At 28.6% G+C, this 24,170-nt stretch overlaps 3 protein-coding genes across 3 annotated transcripts; 1 reads left to right on the top strand and 2 right to left on the bottom strand.

The window, feature by feature from the left end:
• The first annotated feature begins 1,234 nt into the window (after positions 1-1,234).
• On the top strand, positions 1,235-2,979 carry LOC128391194 (solute carrier family 25 member 16-like). Its single transcript, XM_053351042.1, has 6 exons — positions 1,235-1,508; positions 1,577-1,669; positions 1,754-1,887; positions 1,971-2,259; positions 2,373-2,504; positions 2,579-2,979. Exons 1-6 carry the CDS (start codon positions 1,466-1,468, stop codon positions 2,842-2,844), a joined length of 957 nt encoding a protein of 318 aa, XP_053207017.1. The 5' UTR covers positions 1,235-1,465; the 3' UTR covers positions 2,845-2,979.
• On the bottom strand, positions 2,928-4,209 carry LOC128391193 (hemocyanin G-type, units Oda to Odg-like). The gene is made up of 3 exons (XM_053351040.1): positions 3,829-4,209; positions 3,274-3,626; positions 2,928-3,182 (listed from the first exon to the last, which is right to left on the bottom strand). The coding sequence occupies exons 1-3, from the start codon at positions 4,189-4,191 to the stop codon at positions 2,930-2,932; spliced, it is 969 nt and encodes a 322-aa protein (XP_053207015.1). The 5' UTR covers positions 4,192-4,209; the 3' UTR covers positions 2,928-2,929.
• A 2,739-nt stretch (positions 4,210-6,948) lies between these two features.
• LOC128391067 (serine-rich adhesin for platelets-like) lies at positions 6,949-23,313 on the bottom strand. Its single transcript, XM_053350910.1, has 3 exons — positions 21,942-23,313; positions 11,599-12,540; positions 6,949-10,405 (listed from the first exon to the last, which is right to left on the bottom strand). The coding sequence occupies exons 1-3, from the start codon at positions 22,714-22,716 to the stop codon at positions 8,079-8,081; spliced, it is 4,044 nt and encodes a 1,347-aa protein (XP_053206885.1). The 5' UTR covers positions 22,717-23,313; the 3' UTR covers positions 6,949-8,078.
• Between the last annotated feature and the right edge of the window lie 857 nt (positions 23,314-24,170).

Consider the following 24,170-nt stretch of genomic DNA (forward strand, 5'->3'; position numbering starts at 1 on the left):
CTCATTAACATGATTTAAGCTCTCGATCGGATCTGTTTGAGTTTTTTTTCAAGCAATTAACTGATCCAAGTAATTAAAGGTTTAAGATTTAATTATTATTAGGAATCATCAATTACTGAATTAAAACTTTCAAAGGGTTATCATTATTGTTAATTGTTATCCTTTCGTTGGTATTATATTTAAGATGAACTGGATTAAGAAACAATCCGATTTTTCATTGTAAATTGTTTGCAAATCAAGAAACAATTAAAGTTACTTTAAATTTGATTTCAACAAAAAGTTAATTTGATTGACATTCTAGCGACATCTAGTTTTCTTTGTAAAAGTTATTTGATTGTTTGGTTTAATTTTTCAATCGTTTAATAATTAACTTGATGTTCAATTGTTCAAGGAACAATTAACTAATCATGTGATTACACTGATTGTGATTTAACCTTAATCATTATTCAACTCAGGTCACCAGCGTGATTAATAAAAGTATATTATTAAATTATATTGATTGTTGGCTAATAACGTGTTGCCTGATTAACTGATTGTTGTGATTTGATAAGAAACAACACAATTAATTGTAATATGATTAGTAAATCATGTTGAGATTAGTGTAGAGTGTATATTAAGAAGTTAATTTAGTTAATCAGACAAAAAAAAACAACAAAGATTAAGAGAACCAACAATTAACCATTACGATCAATTAAAGTTGATTTAAACAGTGATTGTGATTAACAGAAAACACAGTAAATGATTAACTAACCATCGTGATCAATTGATAATAATCACTAATCACAACAAGTTAACAATGAAAAAGTTTAAATTTGTTTTTGTAACTTTTGAGAAAAAAAGAGTTGATTGTTTCAATTGATTGTTAATAAACATCCACTGTGATTAAGTTAATCACGATTAATGAGCCAATAATGGATGGAAGATGATTACAAGTGAATTGATTATGATTGAGAAAAATAAATTAAGATGAATGAGGTAAACAAAATTAGTTGATTAAATCAGTCAGTTAATCGTGATTTGGTCATTACAATCAACGAGATGGAAAAAGATTCAAAACACAATTTAGATCGAAAATTTTTCTCCAATTAACTGTTCTCATTTTCATCCAACAATTAGAAATGATCGTCAACCTCTGAAGAAAACAGAGATTGATTAAATTCAATCATTTTCTTCAACAATTAGTTTAATTAATTTCGATCATTTGTCTCTCTTAGCGACATCTAGTTTCTTTTTTCGAAAGCATTTAGAGTCATGTGTTTACTTGTATTCTTACATCATGAGAATTGATTGTTACCATGCTTTTTGTAATCTTCTTCCCGGTTAATTGTTGTTAATTAGTGTTTTTTTGTTCCTAATTATCGCTGTTTAATTGGTAACATTTGTCTTTTTTTCTTCTATCTTTCAATTAATTTCTATCAACTGAGATTTTCTTCATCTTTAATTGTGACCTTTTGGATCTGTTGAGATGGATAAAAATAATGCTCATCTTAAGACTTTCATTGCTGGAGGTGATATTTAATTGTCTCTAATTAATTTCTCCTTTTAACTAATTCTTTTGCACTTTCTTCTTTTTTAGGTCTCGCTGGAATGGCCTCAAAAACAGCGGTAGCTCCGTTAGATCGAGTCAAAATACTACTTCAAGCTCATAATGAGCACTATAAGCACAATGGTAAATGGAATTTGGAACTTTTTTTTTCTTCTCATCTTCTCATGTTTCTTTTTTCTCTCTCACTTTCCTTTTCTTTTTTTAAAGGTGTATTTAGTGGCCTCAAAGATATTGTTCAACGTGAAAAGTTCAGTGGACTCTATCGAGGAAATGGAGCTCAAATGGTTAGAGTTTTCCCATATGCTGCTGTTCAATTTTTCACTTTTGAAATATACAAAAAGGTAAATAATGGAAACCAGGTTGTGTATTAATAGAATAGAAGTAATTTTCTCTATTCTCTTTTTCATATTTTCTCGAAATTCAGTATTTACGTGATAATTTTGGAAACAATCAACTATTCAAACTGTGTGCAGGATCAGGAGCCGGTATAACAGCGGTCATAATGACTTATCCATTAGACTTGGTTCGAGCTCGTCTTTCATTTTCCGTTGAATTTTCCTCGACCAATGGAACCGTTACAACGGGACTTTTTTCATCTCCCCCTGGCCTAAGAATCTGGACATGTATCAGAAATATAATACATAATGAAGGTGGTCTTTCCGCTTTATATCGAGGCATGACACCCGCTCTCATGGGGATCGTACCTTATTCTGGTAAATACAATTTCTCAATACTATTGATCCACTTGATTCCATATTCAATGTTCAATGTTTAAAATGTCATATTAATCACTTTCTCCCTTTCTCTCCCGATCTTTTAATTTCAGGTCTTTATTTTTATACATTTGAAGAGTTCAAAATATTTGTATTGAAACATTTGCCTCATCTCTGTGGAACCCGAAAAGATGACAAACTATTTTTAAATATACCTTCGAAGCTCCTTTGCGGTGGACTTGCCGGTAAATTGAACTTAAATGATCAACAATTGAACAATTAACTTTACTAACTTGATTACCATTGTAAATTATTCTAGGAGCTGTTTCACAATCTTTCTCGTATCCATTGGATGTGGCCCGACGACGGATGCAGCTCAGTATGATGCAACCAGAGACAGTTAAATACAGTAAGGGTGTTTTACCAACGCTAATTTTGACCTACAAAGAACACGGAATTGTAAACGGACTTTACCGAGGAATGTCTGTCAATTATTTAAGAGCGATACCAATGGTTGCAGTCTCATTTAGTGCCTATGAGATAATCAAACAATCATTAGGATTAGATACCAGTGTTAATGCTTAAGAAATTGTTTTGAATTTTCATGGTATTTTTGTTTTTGCCAATTTGTTGTTGAGAAAAAAAAATCGTTAATAGTCAATATTAAATCTCATTTAGTTGAAGACAATTTATCTAAAGGTAAATAATCATAAGTGTAACATAAAGGTTTCTCCTGGATTCTTAAAATCTGGTCCAATGTAACATTTTGATAACCATCTAGTTCATAATCTTTGGTTAATTTAATTAATGTACCATTTAGTAACCGTTGATTACCATTAATCATCTCAAATCTTTGAAAAGATGATAATTGCCATGTATATAACCATCGGTCCAAATTTGCGTGATGAAGGTAAAAAATTGGACTGTAATTGTTGAAGAAAATTTCAAATAATAAAAACAGATTAAATAGAAAATAACGATTAAAAGATTAAAAGAAATGATGATGAAACTTACTCTAAAGGTGAAATCGGTGAATTCATATAACCATTTGCATCTAAACCACCCAAACCTTGGTGAACATCCAAATGAATTGAATCTTCCATGGCAACACGAAATTTTTCCGAATCTTTAGATGATTTAATAATGTCAACAATTTTCTGAGTGTCATTCCAAGGGTCCAATGTACCAGCCACTGATCCATAATAAGCACGTTTGATACAATTTGCCTTTCCATCAGGTAGCCTTGTGACAAGTGATTTAAGAAAACCGTTTACCACACAATGAAATTGTTCCTCTCCATTTCCACCGAAATATTTATCCGATAGAACAATACTCTTGTGTGGTTCCTTATATTCTTCAGAAGCATCCTAAAAGAAGAAAGAGAGAGAGAAAAATAGAAATTATAAAAAAAAAGAAAAAGAGAATTTTTTTCAAGAGAAAACAAAGAAAAAAAAATGGAGGAGAAAAAAATCAAAAGCCTAAACTCTTAATGGCGTCAAAAGAGAAGAAAAGAACAAACAAATGTTCTCTTTTGTTTTTCTTTTCTCCAGAAGAAAATATTAAACTTACCCAATATGGAATAGTTAATCCTGGTTTAATCCGTTGTAATTCATTTTCAAATTTCCAAATAAAATATCGATGCCACCAAAAGATTAGCGGTTGATTGTGAGACGAATGATAATGAATCCGATGAAAAAAAGCTAACCGATCAATGGTTCCATCTAAATATAATCTTTTAACACTGTTAATGTAATCAGCTAATTGTGATTCATTTAAAGTTAATATATTACGACGAACACGAACATTTAAACAATCATTTAGATTGATTAATCTACTGGTCGGTGAGAAATTAACTAAATTAGAATCAAAGTTTCTTTGATTATGTAAAGATGGCGGAGAAAATAAGTTATCATGTGAGAGCGAATCGCCCATGGCAACGGAAGAAAACAAATCAACATAATGACCGATTAGTAACAAAAAGAACAACAGATTAAGATGGATGATCATTAATTCTTTTTATTTTCGTTTTTTTTTTCTTCTGTTAATTGTTACAATAAACCGAAAGGCTAATTAACCAACAATCAACAGTTTAATGTTAATCTACGTTTCAGTTAATTTACATTTGGTTTGTTTTTCTTTAGTTTTTAATGGAAACCAGAAAGTGAACAATAAATGCAAATGGTAACCACAAGTGTAACCTCAAATTGTGAACAATTAACTTATTCCAAAGGTTTGATTAGCAATCTATTTGTTAATATGATCCATGTATAATCCATTGTCAACATTATGTGCCAAGCTACAAGAAGATTAAATTGTCAATCTAATTGGTTATGTAATTAGATCATTCCAAGTGTTTTCTTGATTTGCTTTTTGTTTTCACTCTCTGGAATTGGTAACATTTCATGGATTAAGAATCTAGTGTATTAAGATCAATACGAGATATGTTTAGGTGTAATCGGAGGAGAGATGGAAAAGTTTCACCAAACTGAATTTGCAACTAATTATATGGATAAGGAAAAAGGAGTAACCTTAGGACGAGAATAAAGAAAAGTGGACCTGAGGCCAATTTTCCGCAAGATCAACAATCAAGTGTGAAAATAATGAAAACGGAAAAAGAATCAATTTAAATTGATACCACCAGATATACGATAATCAATCTCAAGGATTGAATGATGTTTGAATCGTTAATCTGACATTAATTCATCGTCAATGATTAATTGTAATTCTTATGACTACCTGTTGATGATTAAGAATTAGGAAGGGAAAGAAGAAGCTTTTTGTTTCTTAACCAACAATTTAACTTGATTACACAAGGAGAAAAGGATTGAATTAGGTTAATTGAATGAAAGAAGATTATATTTTTACAATTTCTTACAATCAAATTAACTGTTGTTACTTTGAATAAATACAATTAAGTGTTAAATATTAATTGTCTAATATCATTAATAAGTAGTTTCCAAAAACAACAACAATGTTACAGATTTTGTCCAACAATCAACAGTGAAAAAGTTAATAACTATTAACCAAATTGTAACTTAATCCCTAAACACTAACTACAATTAATTTAAACTCTAACATGTCCTAATCTACTTACAGTGATTAACCAAATTGTACGCAAGTGGAAATGATTATAATTATTTGTTTGTAGAAATTTAAAACAATCAGTTAATTTGATTTAGAACAAGTCAAAGTGACTAATTCAATTTGCGACTTAATTGTAATGAAAAACTTTTTACTCTCAAAAAAGTTAATCATAATCTTTACAATTAACTTTCTCTACAATTCAAACATCAGTTGATATTAGGTAAACAACTAAGTAATGGCCAAAATTTTTTCGAGCTTACATTTGGCTTGATTGTTAGAAAACTTTAGATTTTTGATTAATAAATTTAGTATAATTAGAGAGGTTAGATAATAAGCTTTAACATGATACATAAATGATCATTTTAGGATGATTAGTTTAATTACAATTTAATTTTATCTAAAGTGATAGAATTTTTGTTTTTCGATCTTTTTTATTCGGAGGTCATTTTTTCGATGAATATTGAACTTTCGAAGATTAAAATTAAAACAAAATATTCATTGGATATCTGAGCTACTATTAAATAAATTTGAACAATTAAAACGATCAAGTTCAAATTTTATTTAAATTTAATCAAAAAATCATTTACCATTGATTTTCCATAAAGAGCCGATTTTCATGAAGTTCTTGATTTAGAATCAATTTTCATGTAAAAATCTCCATAGACAATGTCTCTTCAATGGTAAATGATTTTTTGATTAAATTTAAATAAAATTTGAACTTGATCGTTTTAATTGTTCAAATTTATCAATAGTAGCTCAAAATCAAAGAATATTTTGTTTTAATTTAATCTTCGAAAGTTCAATATTCATCGAAAAATGACTGAATAAAAAGATCGAAAAACAAAAATTCTATCACTTTAGATAAAATTAAATTGTAATTAAACTAATCATCCTAAAATGATCATTTATGTATCATGTTAAAGCTTATTATCTAACCTCTCTAATTATACTAAATTTATTAATCAAAAATCTAAAGTTTTCTAACAATCAAGCCAAATGTAAGCTCGAAAAAATTTTGGCCATTACTTAGTTGTTTACCTAATAGTTTTTGATGAATGAATTGTTTTCATTCATATAAAAGTTTGAGTAACAATCAGCTGATTAAGAGTCAATTCTGTAAATATTGTCATAAATTGAGAGATAATCAAATAATGAAAAGGAAAACGAATCAACGAGAAACAATTAACAATTAAAAAGATCAGCGTGTAAGTTTAATCAACTTAGTTGATTGTTGATGAAAACAATCAAAAAGAAAAAAATAAATCTAAATCACTTTCTCTCTAAGGATCAATGATTAAAACGAGTGAAAGTTAATTGTATCTTTCTCTATGGTTCAGTTGATTGTTGTTGTGAAAGCTAAATCATGTTAACCAATAACAACAATCAATAGTTCTTAATATAAATTGTAACCATTAAATTGATCAAAAATCTTTTGGTCTATGATCATGATTTAGTTTATCAACAGGTAAGAAAAACAAAATTAACTTACCAATGTTAATTATCATCAACCAAGTGGAAACATTGGTGAATTGAATCAACCAACAACAATCAAGTTAATTTGGTAATTTAGGAAAAAAATCACCAAATTGTGATCTCTATGATTAGTCAAGGAAGGAAGCAAATTTGTGAGCCAGTTTATTATTTTTGATTGTTGAGAATTGATTGTTAACAATCAACTTCAACAATTATCAAAAGCTTAAGATGAAGTTCATTGACAATTTAAATTGGTGACATTTTAATTGTGGATTAATATTGAAAGAAATAAAATTTTCAATTCTTTTCATCTTTGATTAGGTAAAATTGTAATTAAATTGGTGTAAAAAAAAATGATCATTTACAATTAGAGAAAAGGAATTAAACAAAATGAAAATACAATTAAGGAAATACAATCAAGGAGATAATTAAACAAACACATTGAGATTAAAAATAGAAACAAATTAACATTGGATTTACATAAGACAATTTGATTTGATTAAAAGTGGGGGGAAAAGTTAATTTTGATACATATCGTGTTAATTGTTGACATTTAATTTTGTATCATAATCATAATATAATGATAACTTTGAAATTAATAGTTTCCTTACCATTTATATTTTCATCGTTAATATTAAATGTAACGATGAAAATGAAACTAAATTAAAGGAAAAGTGATTTAGCAATTTAGATTTTTTTTTCTTTACAATGAGCAAGTCACGCTTAATGAAATTGGTTAATCATAATCAAAAATACAATTATGATTGTAAATCATAATAATAAAGATTTAGCTTGGCTTCTGAATCTAATATAATATTAACCTCCATCAAAATATCATCATCATGAAGACAATTTAACAAAGGCTAATTTAATTTTTACCTTAGGTAAATCACTTTGCATACAGATAAATGTATTAAATAATGATGATAATTCAGCTGATGATGATGATGATGACGATGCAATTAGAAGATGAGGAAAAAAAGTTCTAACTCAGTTCTAACCCCACAGAGTAATCATTTCTTAAGGCTCATCTAAAGGTGTTTATGATGAGGAAGATGAAGATGAAGATGATGAAGCTCAGTGAGAGTCACGTTATAATGAAGATGAGAGAGAGAGAGAGAAAGGATCTCCTTCAATTAAACTCTCTCTCTCTCTCTTGTGATGATTCACTTTCAATCTTATATAAGATGTTGATGATGATACTCTTTATTCATCATTATCTTTTCATCATCATCAACATAATTATCTTCTTATGATGATAATCAACAGGTTGAGGTAATTTTGGTTGATTCACCTCCAGCAGATGAGGAATTGAAAAAAGCTGCTTTTGCTTGGGCCACTTTTTGCCTTAAATCGCTGATGGTTGTTGGTGTTTTAATTAATCCATTGGTCAGTGAATCGGTTTGTTGATTTTGGTCAGTTGTTGGTGAATCAGATTTACATTCAGTGGTTCCATTGGATAATTTGGTTGTTGTCATTATGGAAATGCTTGTTGGTCCATTCATTTCCGTTTCTTCATTTTCATTAATTGACTCGGATGAATTGAATTGTTGATTTGTTGTTATTCCAGATGATGATGATGATGATGATGGATAATCATTGTTGGCATTTGAAGATGAGGTTGTTGTTGATATTTTATCATTAATTTCTTGTTTGTTGATTGTTGATGTCTTATTATCATTTGTTGAATTAACAGTGCAAACGTTAATTGTTGATGTACAATTGGTGACACTGGTTAAATTAGTTGTTGGTGATAATAATAATGATGATGATGGACGATTATATTGATTACTGATTGATTTAGATGAAAGTAATGATGATAAATCTTTCGGTAAGTTATCAGCTGATTTTTCCTCAAAATTAGTGAAACTTTTAACCAAATCATTAGATAGTAAAGTTTTTGTTGTGGTTGATGTTGTTGTTGTAGTTTTAGTTGTTGATGATGAATCTGATTGTTGATTAGTTGGTGAAGCGATTTCAATTTTAAAATTAAATGAATTACCAATGGTAATACCGGTCTCTCTTAATTCAGCTTCTAATTGTTTACCACCAATTTCATTCCATAAACTATCATTGGTCAATTCTTTGGTCATTTTCATTGAAATTGGTTCAATTTTTGTGGCAGTCGAGGTTATAATTGACGGAGTGGTTGTTGCTACTGTTGTAGTGTTGATTGTGGACTCATTGAGTGGACTTTTAATTACAACCATTGACCGATTCTTATTTACATCACCAATGGTCAGTTCATTAACTGTTGTCATTAAATTTTTCTGTGGTAATTGTGTCGGCCTTAAAAGAGATGATGATTTACCAGATAGTCCATTAGTCAATCTATCAGTTAATTCAGATGAATTTGTTTGAATTGTGATTGGAGATAATTTCTCAGGATTGTTAATTGTTGATGATGATAATGGAGATGAAGGTGAATAGGGTGTTGATGGTGAATGGGCCAAAGATGATGATGGTGTTAACCTTGAAGATGAGAAAAAATGACCTCCAGTAGCACTACTTTTAGTTGACCTTAAGGTGGGTGAAAGGGTGAACCTTGAATAAGGTGAAGGTGGTGGTGATGAAGATGATGGAGTGGATGATGATAGAGTAGCACATTGTCTTGAAAGGAAAGAGGAAGAGGTAGATTGTTGATGATGATGATGATGATGATTAAATTGATCAGTGATTGGCGGTTGTTGTTGTTGCTGTTGGGAAGATAAATGTTGATGTTGGTGTAATAATGATGAGGGTTGATGACCAGGGTGGTGATGATGATTATGTTGACCAGGGTGATGGTGGAAATGTGATGAGTAGAGACGAGATGATGTTACCGCTGATCCAATTGAAGATGATGTAACATTACCACAATCAATATTAGTACAACAATAAGTTAATGATGTTAAACATTTGTCACAATTTGGATCAACAATCGGACCGATTGCTGGTTGATAAGGATAAGATGGCGATCCGATACCATTGGGATAACCATTTGTTATTGAAGATGGCGGGATGACCGTTGATTGTTGGCCTGTTGGGGTTAAAGATGATGTTGGTGAATTGATTAAATTACACAGATCACAAGCACCCTGATTACTCTGGGCTAGTGGTGAGTGATTATTGTAATTATGTTGATTAGATCGTTTGGTTTTACCGGTTGAAATTGTCCGTAAGGTTTCACAGTAAATACATGAAGTAGGATTACCATAAGGTTTACATTTAATCTGTCGACTATTATTATCCAATGTTGATGATTTTCGTATCAAATTAGTGTTAATTGTTGTTGTCTCATAACCACAATTAATAGATGACAATTTACCGTTGGTACAATAACATTTATTTGACCTATTTCGTTGTAAAACCGTCAAAGATGATGATTTATTGTTGACCGATGTTGTTGTTGTTGTTGTTGTTTGGGTTGATTTAGTTTCTTGACTAGATTGTGATATATTGTTACTTTCATCATTCCAATCACCAGTGGCCAATTTACGTTGATTTAATTGTTGATCATTTCTCAACGATTTAGGTCCAATTGTTGTCAGTCCATTTCCACCGCCGTTGTAACTTAAACGAGCCAAAAATTTAGTAAACAATGATGGCTCTAAATTAGAGACAAAGGAATTAAAAAAAAGGAGGGAAATTAGAAAACGAGAACAATTAACAATCAAATCAATTGATTGTCTTTTATTTTCTTCCTCTAATTAGTAGAAAGTTAAACTAATCAACCATCTCATTTATTTATAATAATAAGAGAAGAATATTTTTAATTGTCCAATTTAAACGAAAGGAAGTTAATTGTTATTGTTAATTAAAGAAAAATAATCAAAGAGGAAAAAGTTTTTCCATGGTAACAATCAAACTTTAATTGTAAATTATTTTACCATTTAAAAGTTTGATAGAATTGGAAAATATTCAATTACAATTTACCTTGAAAGTTTTCACGATGAAATTGATAGTTAACTAAATTGTTATTCTGTTTGGATCAACAATTAAATTTGATGAATGAAAACAAAAACAAGATCGAAGTGGTAACAATGAAAATTATCAATTTCCATTCAATTGATTGGTAACAATCAGGAAATTCAATAGATCACTATCATAGTCTTATTGTTACAATTAAAGAAAAACAATATTAAGAAGAGATTCTTTTAAAATTAATCAACAATTTAACTGATTAACTGATTGTGCAAATTGTGTTGGAAAATTATTATTATTAAAATCGGAACAACAGGAAAAAAGAGGTAAGTGAATTACGATTAATATTTAGGTGAATTATTAAATATTATTGATTGATTGATTATTCTAATTGTTGGACATACAATAGAGAGAGAAGTTAATTGTTGTACTCCTTGTTTTGCCTAAGAATTAACAATTAATTGTTGTAATATCCACACCCAAACATATCCGGATATATCAACATGTTGATAACAAGGGGATAATCAGGTAAATCTATCAGCTGCTTATTAACAATCAGTTAACTAACATCAACAATTAAATTTATATTCTAACGGTAACCAAAAAAGTGACCTATTAATTGTTAAATTGTTATTGATAAATTAACAAGTGGATCAGTTGAAAAGGTAAAAATTAAAGAGACAAATTAACAAATCAAATTCTCAACAGGTAAAGTGTATTTACCATTAAAGAAACTGAATTAAAGTTAATCATAATCTTTAACTTTCTCATTCTAATCTCAGCGTGTGAGTTAATTTAGTACGTTAATTGTTTGGTGTTAATTGATTGTAAGAAAAACATCTCAAGAGTTTAAAGGGTTTTCTGCCAATTGTAACTTACTTTTAATTGTAACATTAATTGCATCGGTTTTACTTGAAGTTTCACTTGAGTCGATTGTCATTGATTTGTGAGCGTTAATCTTTTCTTTATGGTGATTAACCATTCTCAATGATTTAGATCGGGAAAAAGGTCCACCACCACCACCAGAAGTGAGAGTGGTTGATGATGTTGTCGATAGATTGGAAACTAATTTAGTTGAAGTATTATAATAATCAACGGCACCAACACGACCGCCGCCGGTACTATTACATCCGTTTTCTTGAGTCCGATTGATTGTTGCCTTGGACATTGACGGGATTCGTAAGGATGATGATCGTCGAAGTGAAATAATGTCACTTGCATCATCTTTTCCACCCAATAACATGGCCTGATTATCAATTCCACAATCCCAATTAACGGTAACATCCAAACTTTCGGTGGGTGTAATTAAATTACTTTGATTATCACTAATCACTCCACCGGCTCCATTGGTAGATCCATAGTAAGCTGATTCAGCTGAAGATGTTGGTGATCCATGGAGTCGGCTGATAACCTCATCGGGTGTCATAAGTGATGAATATAATCGAGCTGATTCCCGTTTAATTGTACTTGAAGGTGATATTGGTTCAATTGAATTATCTCCGGCACCATTTCCACCTCCAAGAATCACCGAGGAAGATGAATTAACCTCTGAACCCATTGAAGGTTGAATTAAACAGTAACCATCAGAGGCCGAGAATCTGACCTTACCTTCACGTTGTAACGAACGTAAAGTTTTCTTAATCATCTCCACCGTTGGTGGAGTAATATTTGGATAAGATGAACGAATCGAATCATTTATTTCACCAAGAAAACAATTAACTGATTGTTGATTAAATTCATTGATACATTTACAAAGAGCTTCAGTTAAAGGAGTAAACTTTGTCTGTCCAACCAACGACATCTCAACCAAAGGAACATCACCTAATCATCAAATTGAGAGGGGAAAAAAGAGAAATCAATTAAATTACAATTAATCTCCAACAAAACAATCAAGTTAATCAGCTAATCCACCGAGAAACAATTTAAATCCATATAATATTAACAATAGTAAATCTATTGGTTTTTATAACTTTTAATTATGAAGAGATTTGTTTTCGTTATCATTATCATCATTGACAACAATTTACCGGTTAAATTGTAACTATTAACAGTTTAGATTAATCATTATTGGTAAATTGTTGACCTTTAATTAGTGTGTAAATTGTATAATATAAGTTGAAATAAATTGTCCATTTAAACTCATCTTAACAATCAACCAACACAATTTATTATTATGTTAATCGTTTCAACAATATTATTTGAGTATATATATTAGATTTAAATTTAATAATAATTTTGAATAATAATCAGAATAACTATTTTCATTTAAAAGAATTTAATTGAAACTATCAATTTGAAAATTAATTAATAAACATGAAAAAACGAAATTATGATTGTAGTAATTATTGATATTGAACACAAGTTTTTGAATTGATGAATATGTTAATAAATAAAGTTGAAATAAACTAAATAAATTGTCATTAAATCAAAAATAATCAATCAAATTAAATAAAATCATTCATTAAGTTAATTAAATTTAACGTCAACAAAACAACAAATTTATTGAATTATGAAAAATTAAATTGATTTCATAAATTAATTTTATTTGTATATTTATATATTGAGTATATATTTAACCTTGATTTAATACTAATTTTAATTGAACAACAATTTAGTTATTCATAAATAATCACAACAATTAACAATAATAATCAAAACTAAATCTATTTCTCATGAAATTGGATAAACATTTTAACCCAGAAAAAAAGGAGAAAAAATCAAAATTCAAAAGTAGATTAACATGTTCACACCCCGAAGTTAACCCAAAAATAACCAGAAAACCAGAAAAAAATGACCAGTTATTTGAACCAGAACTTGTGGTCATCACTAGAGATAGTAAATCTTTGATAGTATTTAATTGTGAACAATCAAGTGTTTGCAATTAACAATCAATGAGATGGCGAGTGAAGCAAAATAAGAAAGCAAAGTTTGAAATATGAAAACAAAACTAGAAGTTCAATTGTTTCAATAAATTTAAATTGTTGTAATCTAATCCTGTTAATCAACAATAAACCAACAAATCACTGACCTAATTGTATAATTAAAATAGGTAAATATCACCGCCACTAATCAGTTAATTTAATTTAGGTCGAGTGTACAAAAAACAACCAACAAGAAACTGTGAAAATTTATCATTGATAAAGTAAATTAAATAATCATGATATTAGTCCCATGATTAATATTATATTAACAATTAACTAATTGTGTGTGGGCTAAAATAATCAGTATATTGTTAATCAACAGACAACTGTTATAATAATAAAAGTAAATCAATGTGTCAACAATTAACAATCAAATTAAAAGGACCCAAAGGTTTTTCCATAAGCAGCAAATCAAGTTTAATCATGATGGTGATTAAGATTAAATCAGTTTCCAATACAGGAAAGTTAATCCAAATTGTTGTTGTCGATTTTTTTTTGCGGCAAAAAAAAACTTGATCATCAGCAATTAGAAAAGGGCAACAATCAAGTTAATCATTTCCAGGTCACACTATTTACCTTTCAAACAGACACACAAACATACATATTATAATCATCGTAAGCTTAATCATCATGCTGATCATCATCCATCATCATCATCAAGCAAGAAATCTTGATAAGATGATGAGGATGATAATCATCTTAATCATCCTCATCATTTACCTGGATTTTGATTTTTACCCAAGAAAAAAAATCCAAATTAAGTTCAATTACTTTTGAATGGGAAACTGATTTACTTTTCTGGTAACCTATTAATTTTCACTATCAACTTTAATCACTTTTTGATTACGACTCAGCAATTTACTAATCACACACTTATTCAAGGTTATTTTCATAGTCTTCATACCATCATGATTAACTAATTAAATTTGCTTAATACCAACTAAATTAACTTTTTCTCTCCCATTTTGATTGATCAATTTGTAGCATCCCAGTTAATTGTTTCTCGTAGACTTTTCAATCAAAAGGTAAATTTATTAATTACTATTGGTGGTTTATTCAATTTCAAGTAAATCTCACATTAATTAATGGTTAAAATATTTGTTGTTGGTAAAATAATAAATCACAATTAGCAAATCACTTTAATCTAAGATAATTGATATCAAAGATAAATCAAATCAATGAGAGATAATTAATAAAAAAAAGTTAATTGTAACCGCAAGTTTTATAATAATAAAAGTTAATCAGATTAACTAGACTCATAATCTTACTAATTAAGCTAAATTATTATCTTAATAACTGTATAAACATGATTAACTTTTAATCTTATCAATGAATTGATTACAATTAACGAAATAATCGAGACGAAAGTTGAAAAGTTTCGAGTTACTAACAAAAAGTTTTTCGAAGCAAAAAAAACTTTTTTTTTCTATCCAAAAGTTATTAGATTTAATTTCACTTTTCTCTTATAATCTTACCTTTTATTATTCAGATTCATAATGAATATTAATTATCACAATTAAATCATGATGATCATCATAATCATCATTAGCTTAATTACTTCCTTGAGAGTCATATTCATCATCATATCATTTTCATGTTGATGATGAAACCTTTGATTAATTGTAATATAATACAATCAACAATTTTGTTAAACAACAATTAATAATAATCATATTGTACAAACAGACACACACACACACATACAAATATAAATACAATTAATTAATATGTTAAATTGCTGTTAAACACAACAACAATTGAATCAGAAATTGTAAAACACAATCAAATTTCAGGTTCACAATTTATATAAATCATGATAATATAAATATAAACAATCAACCTACAAAATACATTACAAAATAATGATAACTATTATATTCATCATCGTCTTTGATCATCATCTTAATCATCAACAATTTAGCTTAAATTGTAGGTCAATGTTGGAGAGTAACATGTTCATCTATCAATAATAATAATGTTAATCAACATCAACAATCAACTAACAATCAAAAGTCAACAACAATTTAAAGGGTGTTAGTTGATAGCGAGAAGAAAAAAAAAAGTTTTTCTTATATATAATATTTTATACTCATCACTAATCCTTAATCATCTTCAACTTAATCATCGTAATCAACATAATAATAGGGTAATTGTAATCATGTTAATTTAACAATTGTGTACAAATCAACACAACACTAGATTAAATTGTTTGAGACGGAAGATGTTGATTATAATTGAACAATATAAAAACAAAATTAAACTTTTATTTACCATCATCATGATTAACTGGATTTGATATTTGATAATAATAAATGATCACAATTATGAATTAAGATCACAGTTTCTTTTAGAGCTGTTGATTGTTGTTGTTTGATGATCATCACAACAATCAACTAAATAATTGTATAAGTGTGATAATGATTAGTATCAACTCATCCTCATCGTTTAATACAAACACAATCAACTATCATCACCATCACACTTTAAATATGATTAGTTAATCAACCATGAGATTGTCCAGTTAATTTAACAATCGTAACCATTAAAATCAAATTGATCAAACTGATCAGATTTAATTGTCATCATATTTGATGGTAATTAGGTTGATCAGGATACTATTAATATTTTGTTTAATCATCACAATTAATTTTCATTTCCTTCTTAATTGTCAGTTAATTATTATTTTCAATCAAAATCTTAATTGTATCATTATAATGATTTAAAGTAGAAACTTAATTTTTGTTGTTGTTTTGATTGTTTAAAACTTTTCTCAGTTAATTAGTTGTAATAATTTTCCAAAACAATCAAATTTAATCATGATAACAATCATTTATCTCATTAATGATTAATGAAAATTGTTTGATTCAATTGTTTATTAGTTAATTATTTTTGAAACAATTTAATTTAAGGATCAACCTGAAAAATTGACTTGATTTAAGGCATTAATCAAATATCAAAAGTTAATTAATGATTTTCTGATCCAATTGTGATTAAAATCAAACCTAAGGCTTTAAACAATCAAACTTAATTAACCATCAATATGAGTTTAAATTATCAGCAATTAAGTATTAATATAATCAACACAACGGTAATATAACCGGAAGATCAATAATAATTTAATATCATCAAAAATTTAGTCACAATTAGAAACTAAATCAATCAATATTTAAATCAATCTGCTTCATTTCCCTGTTAATTGTAATCATATTAACTAATTAACATGAAACAATCAACAATCACCCTTATAATTTAATGAAATCAACAAAAGCCTAAGACTAATAAACTAACAATTAACTTTAATCATCTTCCGGAAAACTATCAAATCAAATGATCATCCACCCAATCATATGATACATTTAATTTTGAGCAATTAAGAGACTTTCATTTGAATTAAATGGTTACAATTAAACTGAAAATTGAAATTAAAATTAACTAAAAAGATTCACTTTTAATGTTTATCTTAATTGTTGATCAAATTTAAATCATTTGAATGAAGGAAAACTTTTCATTTAATGTCTTTGGGTTAACTTGTTATACTTTCAGGCTAATCAGTTAATCATAAACCATCATGATCATTTAACTTTAATTGTTGATTAAATCCTCTAATGCGTTGGTGTAACCATAATCATAGGTAAGATGATTAACTTGATTAGGTTGATGATTAACATGAATTGGAAATTAAATTGCTAAAAAAAAAGTTTGACCTTAATTCAGTTTAAGCTTTTTGTTTTCATCTAATACTTAGTTAGTTAACTGATTGTTGTTGGTCAATTAACTAATTGTAGTTATCATTGGCAAAAAAAAGTGATTTAAAACTTGATTGTGAATCTATTTTTCTGCTCAAAGTTTATTATTAAATCACTTGATCAATGATAATCCATCATCAACTGAATTAGTTTTGATTGTTTGATTAACTATTTTGTTTGTTATCATCATCAATATTTGGTTATTTATGATTAACTGAAACAATTTAAAAGTTTAGCTTGATTTAGAGTTAATCAAACAATTAAGATTGATTTTGGATCATGATCACACACCTTAATTGTTGATGATTAAATGATTGACAACACTTTGATTATTTGGTTAAACAATTAACTAGACAATTGATTGAGTTACAATATTAAACCATTATTGAAAAGTTAATTGCAATTTTTCAAATATGGTTTTTAATTAGTAATTTAATTCAGTTTCTTAATTTAATTGCTAATTAATTCATAGTTATTTTTTGTTTTAAAAGTTAATTGTTGTTGGTTGAATATGGTGAAAGTTGATAATCACCAGCAGTAATATAAGAGGTTAGCAAATTGTTTTAATTGTTATAACAATTTAGGTTAAATTGTTTGACTAAATTAAGATTTCCATTGATGATTGCAAACAATTTAAGTTTGCAAAAAAGTGTTCATCATAATCAAACAATCAAATCAATTTGCAAATCGGGAAACAATTAAGATGAGTAATGATTTACCGATGAAAAAAAATACTATTCAAGGTTAACTGATTAAGTTAATTACAATTAACTTCATAATTATCTAACAATTAATCCTCTAAACAATTAACCACAGTTTCCAAAAAAATTTAATCAAAATCATGATAATTGTTTCTTATCCATAGCAATCTGATTGTTGATCACAATCAAATTAACTAAATTGTTGTTTATGGTCACACTCTGGAGGGTAATCAATGTGTGGGCTTAACTAACAATTGAAAATCGGTAATTAAACAATTTAGCCAACAATTAACGAGCCAAAAATCCTAAAATTTTAAACTATGGGAAATTATGGTTATCATGTATTAACAATTAAAGTTAATTGTTACGCTTTGATTTTTAGATAATCACAATCAGGTAAACTTATATAGCAAGAGAAAAAGTATCAAATTATCCTAATTAAATTAGCTGGAAAAGTTAATCAACAATTAAGATGAACAATTTAAAATTAGAATCTGATTGAGAGGCAAAACTTTTCTTAATTTAATTAACTTTGACTATTTTTTTTTCTTTCTTGATTTTGATCAACATGATTTACATTTTGATGAGAAACTAAATTAACTTAAATCAGTTTGGAAAAGGAAAATGAACCAACACCAATCAAAGTGAATGATTTAAATGATTACTTGATTGTTGAGAATCTAGAAAACTAAATCTGATTGACAATCGATCACGAAGATCAAGAAGAAGATGATCAATATAATCAATTGATTATGATAATGATTAAAAATTGTGAGAAGTGAGAAAGACACTTATTAATCAATTGATTTGATCAATTTTTCCATGACTTTGATTGTAAATCAACTAGTCGATAATCAAATTTAATTTCAATACATTTAAAGCTTTGACCTCATCTAAAGTGTTAACCAGGTAATCAAAGTGTGATCCCTTTTAAAACGATGAAGATAAACGAGGATAAATGATGAGGATGATAAAAAGCATCAGAATCATTATCATCCTTAATCCAGACGATGATGAGGATGAAGAAGACGAAGAAGATGAAAAAAAATAGAACGAAAAAAAACTTTTTATCACCGAAAGTCCGAAATAAAAAAAAAACTTATACGATATGAACACCCAAAAGTTTTTTACTCTCATCATAATGATTCATCATCTTCATCAACATCTCAGTGTGATTATCATCATCATTTATCCTCATCATTTATCATCCTCATCATCCAAACCACCTCCACCTCCTACTTAATTTCAATAACTTTACTAATATATTAGCATTACAATCATATCATAATCATGTTAATCTTAATCCTCATCCCTTTCTCACATCATCTATACACTTTCATCATCATCATCATCATTATTATTTTCATCAGAATCATTGGTCAGTCTGAATTTCATCAAATTCAACTCACATTCAAACTCTGGTTACCTACTGGTAAGATGACCAACATCATAATCTTCATCTAAATTACAATCTTCATCTTGATCCTCATCCTTTCATTACACTCACACTCACACACACACACACACATCAGGAGGCGATTGTGTCAAGATAACAATCAACTGATTTTCCTTTTTAAATTGTGATTAAATTAACTGATTGTGTGAATGAATAAAACAGTTGATTTATTACAATAAAACATGAAGAAAAAAAAAACGATACGAACTTTTTGTTTCATCATTATCATATATTATCTACCTGGATAAACTTTAGGGTGTCCACTCTCATTATTATTATAATATTGTGTTTATAAATATCATCACATACAATGAGTAATAACAACAATGACCAGGTAAAAGATGAGGATAAACTTTATCCTCATCTTCATCATCATCTTGAGGGATAACCAAGAAAAACAAAATTCATAAGCACGATTTAAACACTTACCTTGTTTTTATTTTTTCCTCTACAATTATCAATATATATTCAAATATACATTTCCTTTTCATCCTCATCCTCATCTTCATCTTTTTTATCAATTTAAATCCTAATCTCTCATTTGTTATTTACTTTGAGAAAACCCAAAACCAAAACCACTAATCAAATACAGTTAATCGTTAATTCAATGTAATTGAAAGTTTTATGTGCATATAAATATAATTTATAATCAAATAACTTTTAGGACAAATCATGATTTAGTTTGATTTGTTTGATCTTCAGTTATGTTTATTGGTATTAAATTTGATTGTGAACTTAACTTGATAATCTTAGATATTAACAATACGATTTAATTGTTGCAATATGTATAATTACATTGGGAGGTGATGATAATGTTAATTGTGTATTAATGGAAACAGGAAATTCAATTGAAAAGCTTTTGGTTAAGTTAATTGCAATGATCAAAGTAAATTGTCACTTAGATTTTTTCATCATCATCATCATCATCTTTGGATGCTGTTGATAAACAACAATGGTTTTTGATGATGATGATGATTAAATGTTGATTAAGGAAGTTGAATGATGATGAGGACGATAAAAAAAGGTTTATTGTAAAGATATAAGGAAGAGGGATGATAAATTATCATCTTCATCATCATTGTCGTTTGAATGAAACAAAAAACTCTGTTGATTATATAATATGAATGGGAGAACCTTTAATTTTAAGGTTACTAGTTTTTTTTTCTTCTGCTGATTTGCTTTGATGATTTTACAATGATGACAAAGGTGGAAAGAGGGCCAATGATGATGATGATGATGAGGATGATGATGCAAAAAGGTACATTTGAAGTTGGGAGGAGTAGATTTATCTTCATCATCTTCATCATCATTTTGAATCCAATGTTGGTAAACGTTTGTATTACCTTGGGATTGGGGAAAAAGGCTCTTATCATCATTTATCTTCCTCATCTTCATGTACATTGGTTTCTTTTATTATTATTTTTCTCCTTCTTCTTATCATGAGCATTGGAAGATGATGATGATGAAGATGAAGATGAAGATGATCACAATAGATTGTGGTTCTTGGATGATAAGTGAGCGATAGAGAGTCAAAGGTGGGAGAGTAATTGGTTGATACTCTCTTTCATCTTTTCATCTTTTTCAAAAAGAGAGGGAATATTGAGTGAGAGAGAAAAGGGGAGAGAATGATGATAATGATGGAAAGGTAAAAAGAAAATAAGTGAGTTCATCATCAATTTATCTTCTTTCTTTTTCTCTCTTCACCTTTTTTATTTTCGCTCCTGCAACACAGGTAAAGAGAAAGTGACTTCAGGGCGTTTTTTATGTAACCATAAAAAAAGAGGTAGACAGAGAAGATAAATAAAATAGACAGAGAAGATGCATAATGATTAAGAGAGAGAGAGAGAGAGAGAGAGAGATGTAGAAACTAATAATAACAATTGGCAAAAGAGAAGAAGATGAAGTTTACTTTTGGAGAGAGAGAATGAAGAAAATAGTGAAAGATTGACAGACAGAGGATGAGAAAAGATGATGAAGACAAAGAGGGTAAGAGAAGAAAAAACAGCTAGAAAGAGGGAGGAAGATGAGAGATGAGAGATGATAAAGAAACATCCAAATGAAGAGAGAAAAAGAAAAACAATTTTCAGTTCCAATTCTCAGGTAACAAGAAAAAAAAGAGAAAATAATTTCATAGACTTTTCCTTGATGATAAATTTAGTAGATTCTCAAAGTTCATCGTTGATTGTTGTTGATTGTATACAATTAACTTTACTACTCAGGGTCGTTCAGTTAACCATAATGGCCAGAACAAGGAAACTACCGAAAAAGAAAGTTTTTCTCACTCGAAAACTTTTTTTCTCTTTTTTCTACTAAATTAGGTTTACATTATTTACCAATAATATTACTATGGATTCACCTTGTTGATTTACTTGATTGGAATGACAATTAGGAGACTTACCTAAAGATTGTATCAAATAGCCTGTGGGTGGACGGATTATCCGCCGAGCATAAGCTGTTCGTATAACCTCATAAGCGTATTCGGAGCCGATCATGATTATGGTGGCGGGAAGTAAAAATCCTCGGTAATTAAGGGACGAGACACTTGAAACTAGGGACGGATTCCAGAAGCATCGGTAATTGGCCTCAACGAATGAAGTGAAAAGTTCTAGACCAGAGAAATCGATGGACGATGAAGAGGGTGGGGCAGGAGCGGTGGTGGAATTAGATTGGACTGGACATGTACAAGGTGGTGATAAGGATGATGTTAAGGATGAGATTGGTGATGAGGATAAATCAGAAGTGGTTGATAAAAGTGATGAACAATTTGTCTTATTATTATCACAATTTGTTGTGTTAATTGTTGATATTTGTTCAGTTTCATTTTGATTTAACTGTTGTTGGGGTGGTGAAGATGAAGATGAAGTTGATGATGATGATAATGAGGTGAAAGGTGAGGATTCATGAGAAGATGATGATGATGATGAGGCTGTTATACAAATCGCATCTTCAGAAATTGTTTTCTCATCAAATGATTCACCTGATTCATGAACATTATCATCGATATAATTTAATCCAGAGCATCTTTTACATGATGATGATTTAGATAAAGACGATGAGCCTGTTAATTGTGAACAATTAGGATCCCTGATGAAAGTAATTGCCAAACAATTACGAGCAAGAATTAAATTGTTCTGAGGTTGCCTTGAGTCAACTGAACGGGAACGTGGACTCATATTTGATATAAAACAAATTAACCGACCACAATTAAGTAAATTAAGGTGTAATAATTAATGATTAACTAATTAGACACATAGATATTTATTCATATACATATAAATATGAACATCTATTTACAGGCAACAATTAACTTTAATTTTTACTCCAAAATTGAACACATTGATTGGTAGTGATTAATATGAATGAAAAGATGAACAAAGTTACACAGAAAACAAAATTAACCAAAGGAAGGAAACAATTTATATGTAACAATTAGTGAACAATTAATCAACTGATTAGTTGGCAGTGTGTGTACAACAATTAATAAACAAATAAAGATCAATGAAACATTTTAGATGGATTAATAAACTTTTAATTGTGTCTGTTGATTATGATTAAATAGATTGTCATGAAAATGAGAATATAAATTGAAAATGATTCTGTTGCTTTCTGAGTTTTCATCTCAACAGCAACAAGTTATCATCTGGGAAGCAAGTTTTTCATCCTCATCATCCTCATCATCCTCATCATCATCATCATCCTACGTTCCTGGTTCACTCTTGCGCACTCTCTTGAACCTGGTTATCATCTTTATCATCATCAACATCATCATCCTCATCATGAACATGGTGAGTAAAAGTTTCCAGGTAAAGAATATGAAAAAACAAAACTTTCCAAAATTTGGAATCCAAATTTACCTTTGAGTTTTTTTTTTACTGTTAATCATTTGCTCAACAATTTAGCTCTTGATTTATGCAATTGGACAATTTAAAGGTTTACAATTAGTCATTGGGATTGTGACCAGTAATTGGAAACTTGAATTAACAATTAGCTTAATCATTGGCTGGATAATGAGATCAATTTGCTGGTTGGGTGTTTAAAAAATCAATGACTTTTAATTGTGATTAGATTTACATTTGGTCAGATTTAAACTTTGTAAGCTGATTAAGTTGATTATTGATGATTATCAATGTTTGATTTGATTGTTATTGATAAGTTTTAAGTTTTTTTTTTCTTGTTGATGGTGTTGATGATGATGATGATTAACTTATTATTTGATTGTTTAGTTGGTAATCAAACAATTTAATATTATGAAAGTGAAAACAATGTTATCTGATTTATTACAATCAAAAATGAAAATTCAATTGATTGTAATTAGTTACAGTTTAACTGGTTTTCTGGTTAAATTGAATGTGTTTAATTTGTTGTTGTTGTTGTTGTTGTTTTGATTGTTGATTCATTCATCAAAAGTGATTAACATTAACCACCACTACCACCACCACCCAATTTGACAATTACAATTAACAATCAACAATCAACTGTAACAATCAATATATCAAATCCTTTTGTAAATTTAGGTTGATCAATTAAGATATTAGAAAATGTTTAATTTAAATCACTGGAAATCAATTGATCAAGACAATCAACAAAAAGAGAAACAAATTGTGATGATTAATTGTATTGTCTTGTT

The sequence above is a fragment of the Panonychus citri genome, unplaced genomic scaffold (assembly GCF_014898815.1).
Source record: "Panonychus citri isolate SS breed McGregor unplaced genomic scaffold, ASM1489881v1 Contig00134, whole genome shotgun sequence".
NCBI lineage: Eukaryota > Metazoa > Arthropoda > Arachnida > Trombidiformes > Tetranychidae > Panonychus > Panonychus citri.

What these genes read in the sequence shown, in the direction of transcription:
- LOC128391194 (XM_053351042.1), top strand. Translation starts at nt 1,466, where the DNA reads ATGGATAAAAATAATGCTCATCTTAAGACTTTCATTGCTGGAG. An exon ending in CTTTTGAAATATACAAAAAG is followed by an intron (nt 1,888 to 1,970) that starts GTAAATAATGGA and finishes CTCGAAATTCAG; the next exon opens with TATTTACGTGATAATTTTGG. An exon ending in GGGGATCGTACCTTATTCTG is followed by an intron (nt 2,260 to 2,372) that starts GTAAATACAATT and finishes TTTTAATTTCAG; the next exon opens with GTCTTTATTTTTATACATTT.
- LOC128391193 (XM_053351040.1), bottom strand. Translation starts at nt 4,191, where the DNA reads ATGGGCGATTCGCTCTCACATGATAACTTATTTTCTCCGCCATCTTTA. An exon ending in GATTAACTATTCCATATTGG is followed by an intron (nt 3,627 to 3,828) that starts GTAAGTTTAATA and finishes TTCTTCTTTTAG; the next exon opens with GATGCTTCTGAAGAATATAA. An exon ending in TCACCGATTTCACCTTTAGA is followed by an intron (nt 3,183 to 3,273) that starts GTAAGTTTCATC and finishes CAACAATTACAG; the next exon opens with TCCAATTTTTTACCTTCATC.
- LOC128391067 (XM_053350910.1), bottom strand. Translation starts at nt 22,716, where the DNA reads ATGAGTCCACGTTCCCGTTCAGTTGACTCAAGGCAACCTCAGAACAAT. An exon ending in CTATTTGATACAATCTTTAG is followed by an intron (nt 12,541 to 21,941) that starts GTAAGTCTCCTA and finishes TTTGATGATTAG; the next exon opens with GTGATGTTCCTTTGGTTGAG. An exon ending in AATTAATGTTACAATTAAAA is followed by an intron (nt 10,406 to 11,598) that starts GTAAGTTACAAT and finishes TCTCTAATTTAG; the next exon opens with AGCCATCATTGTTTACTAAA.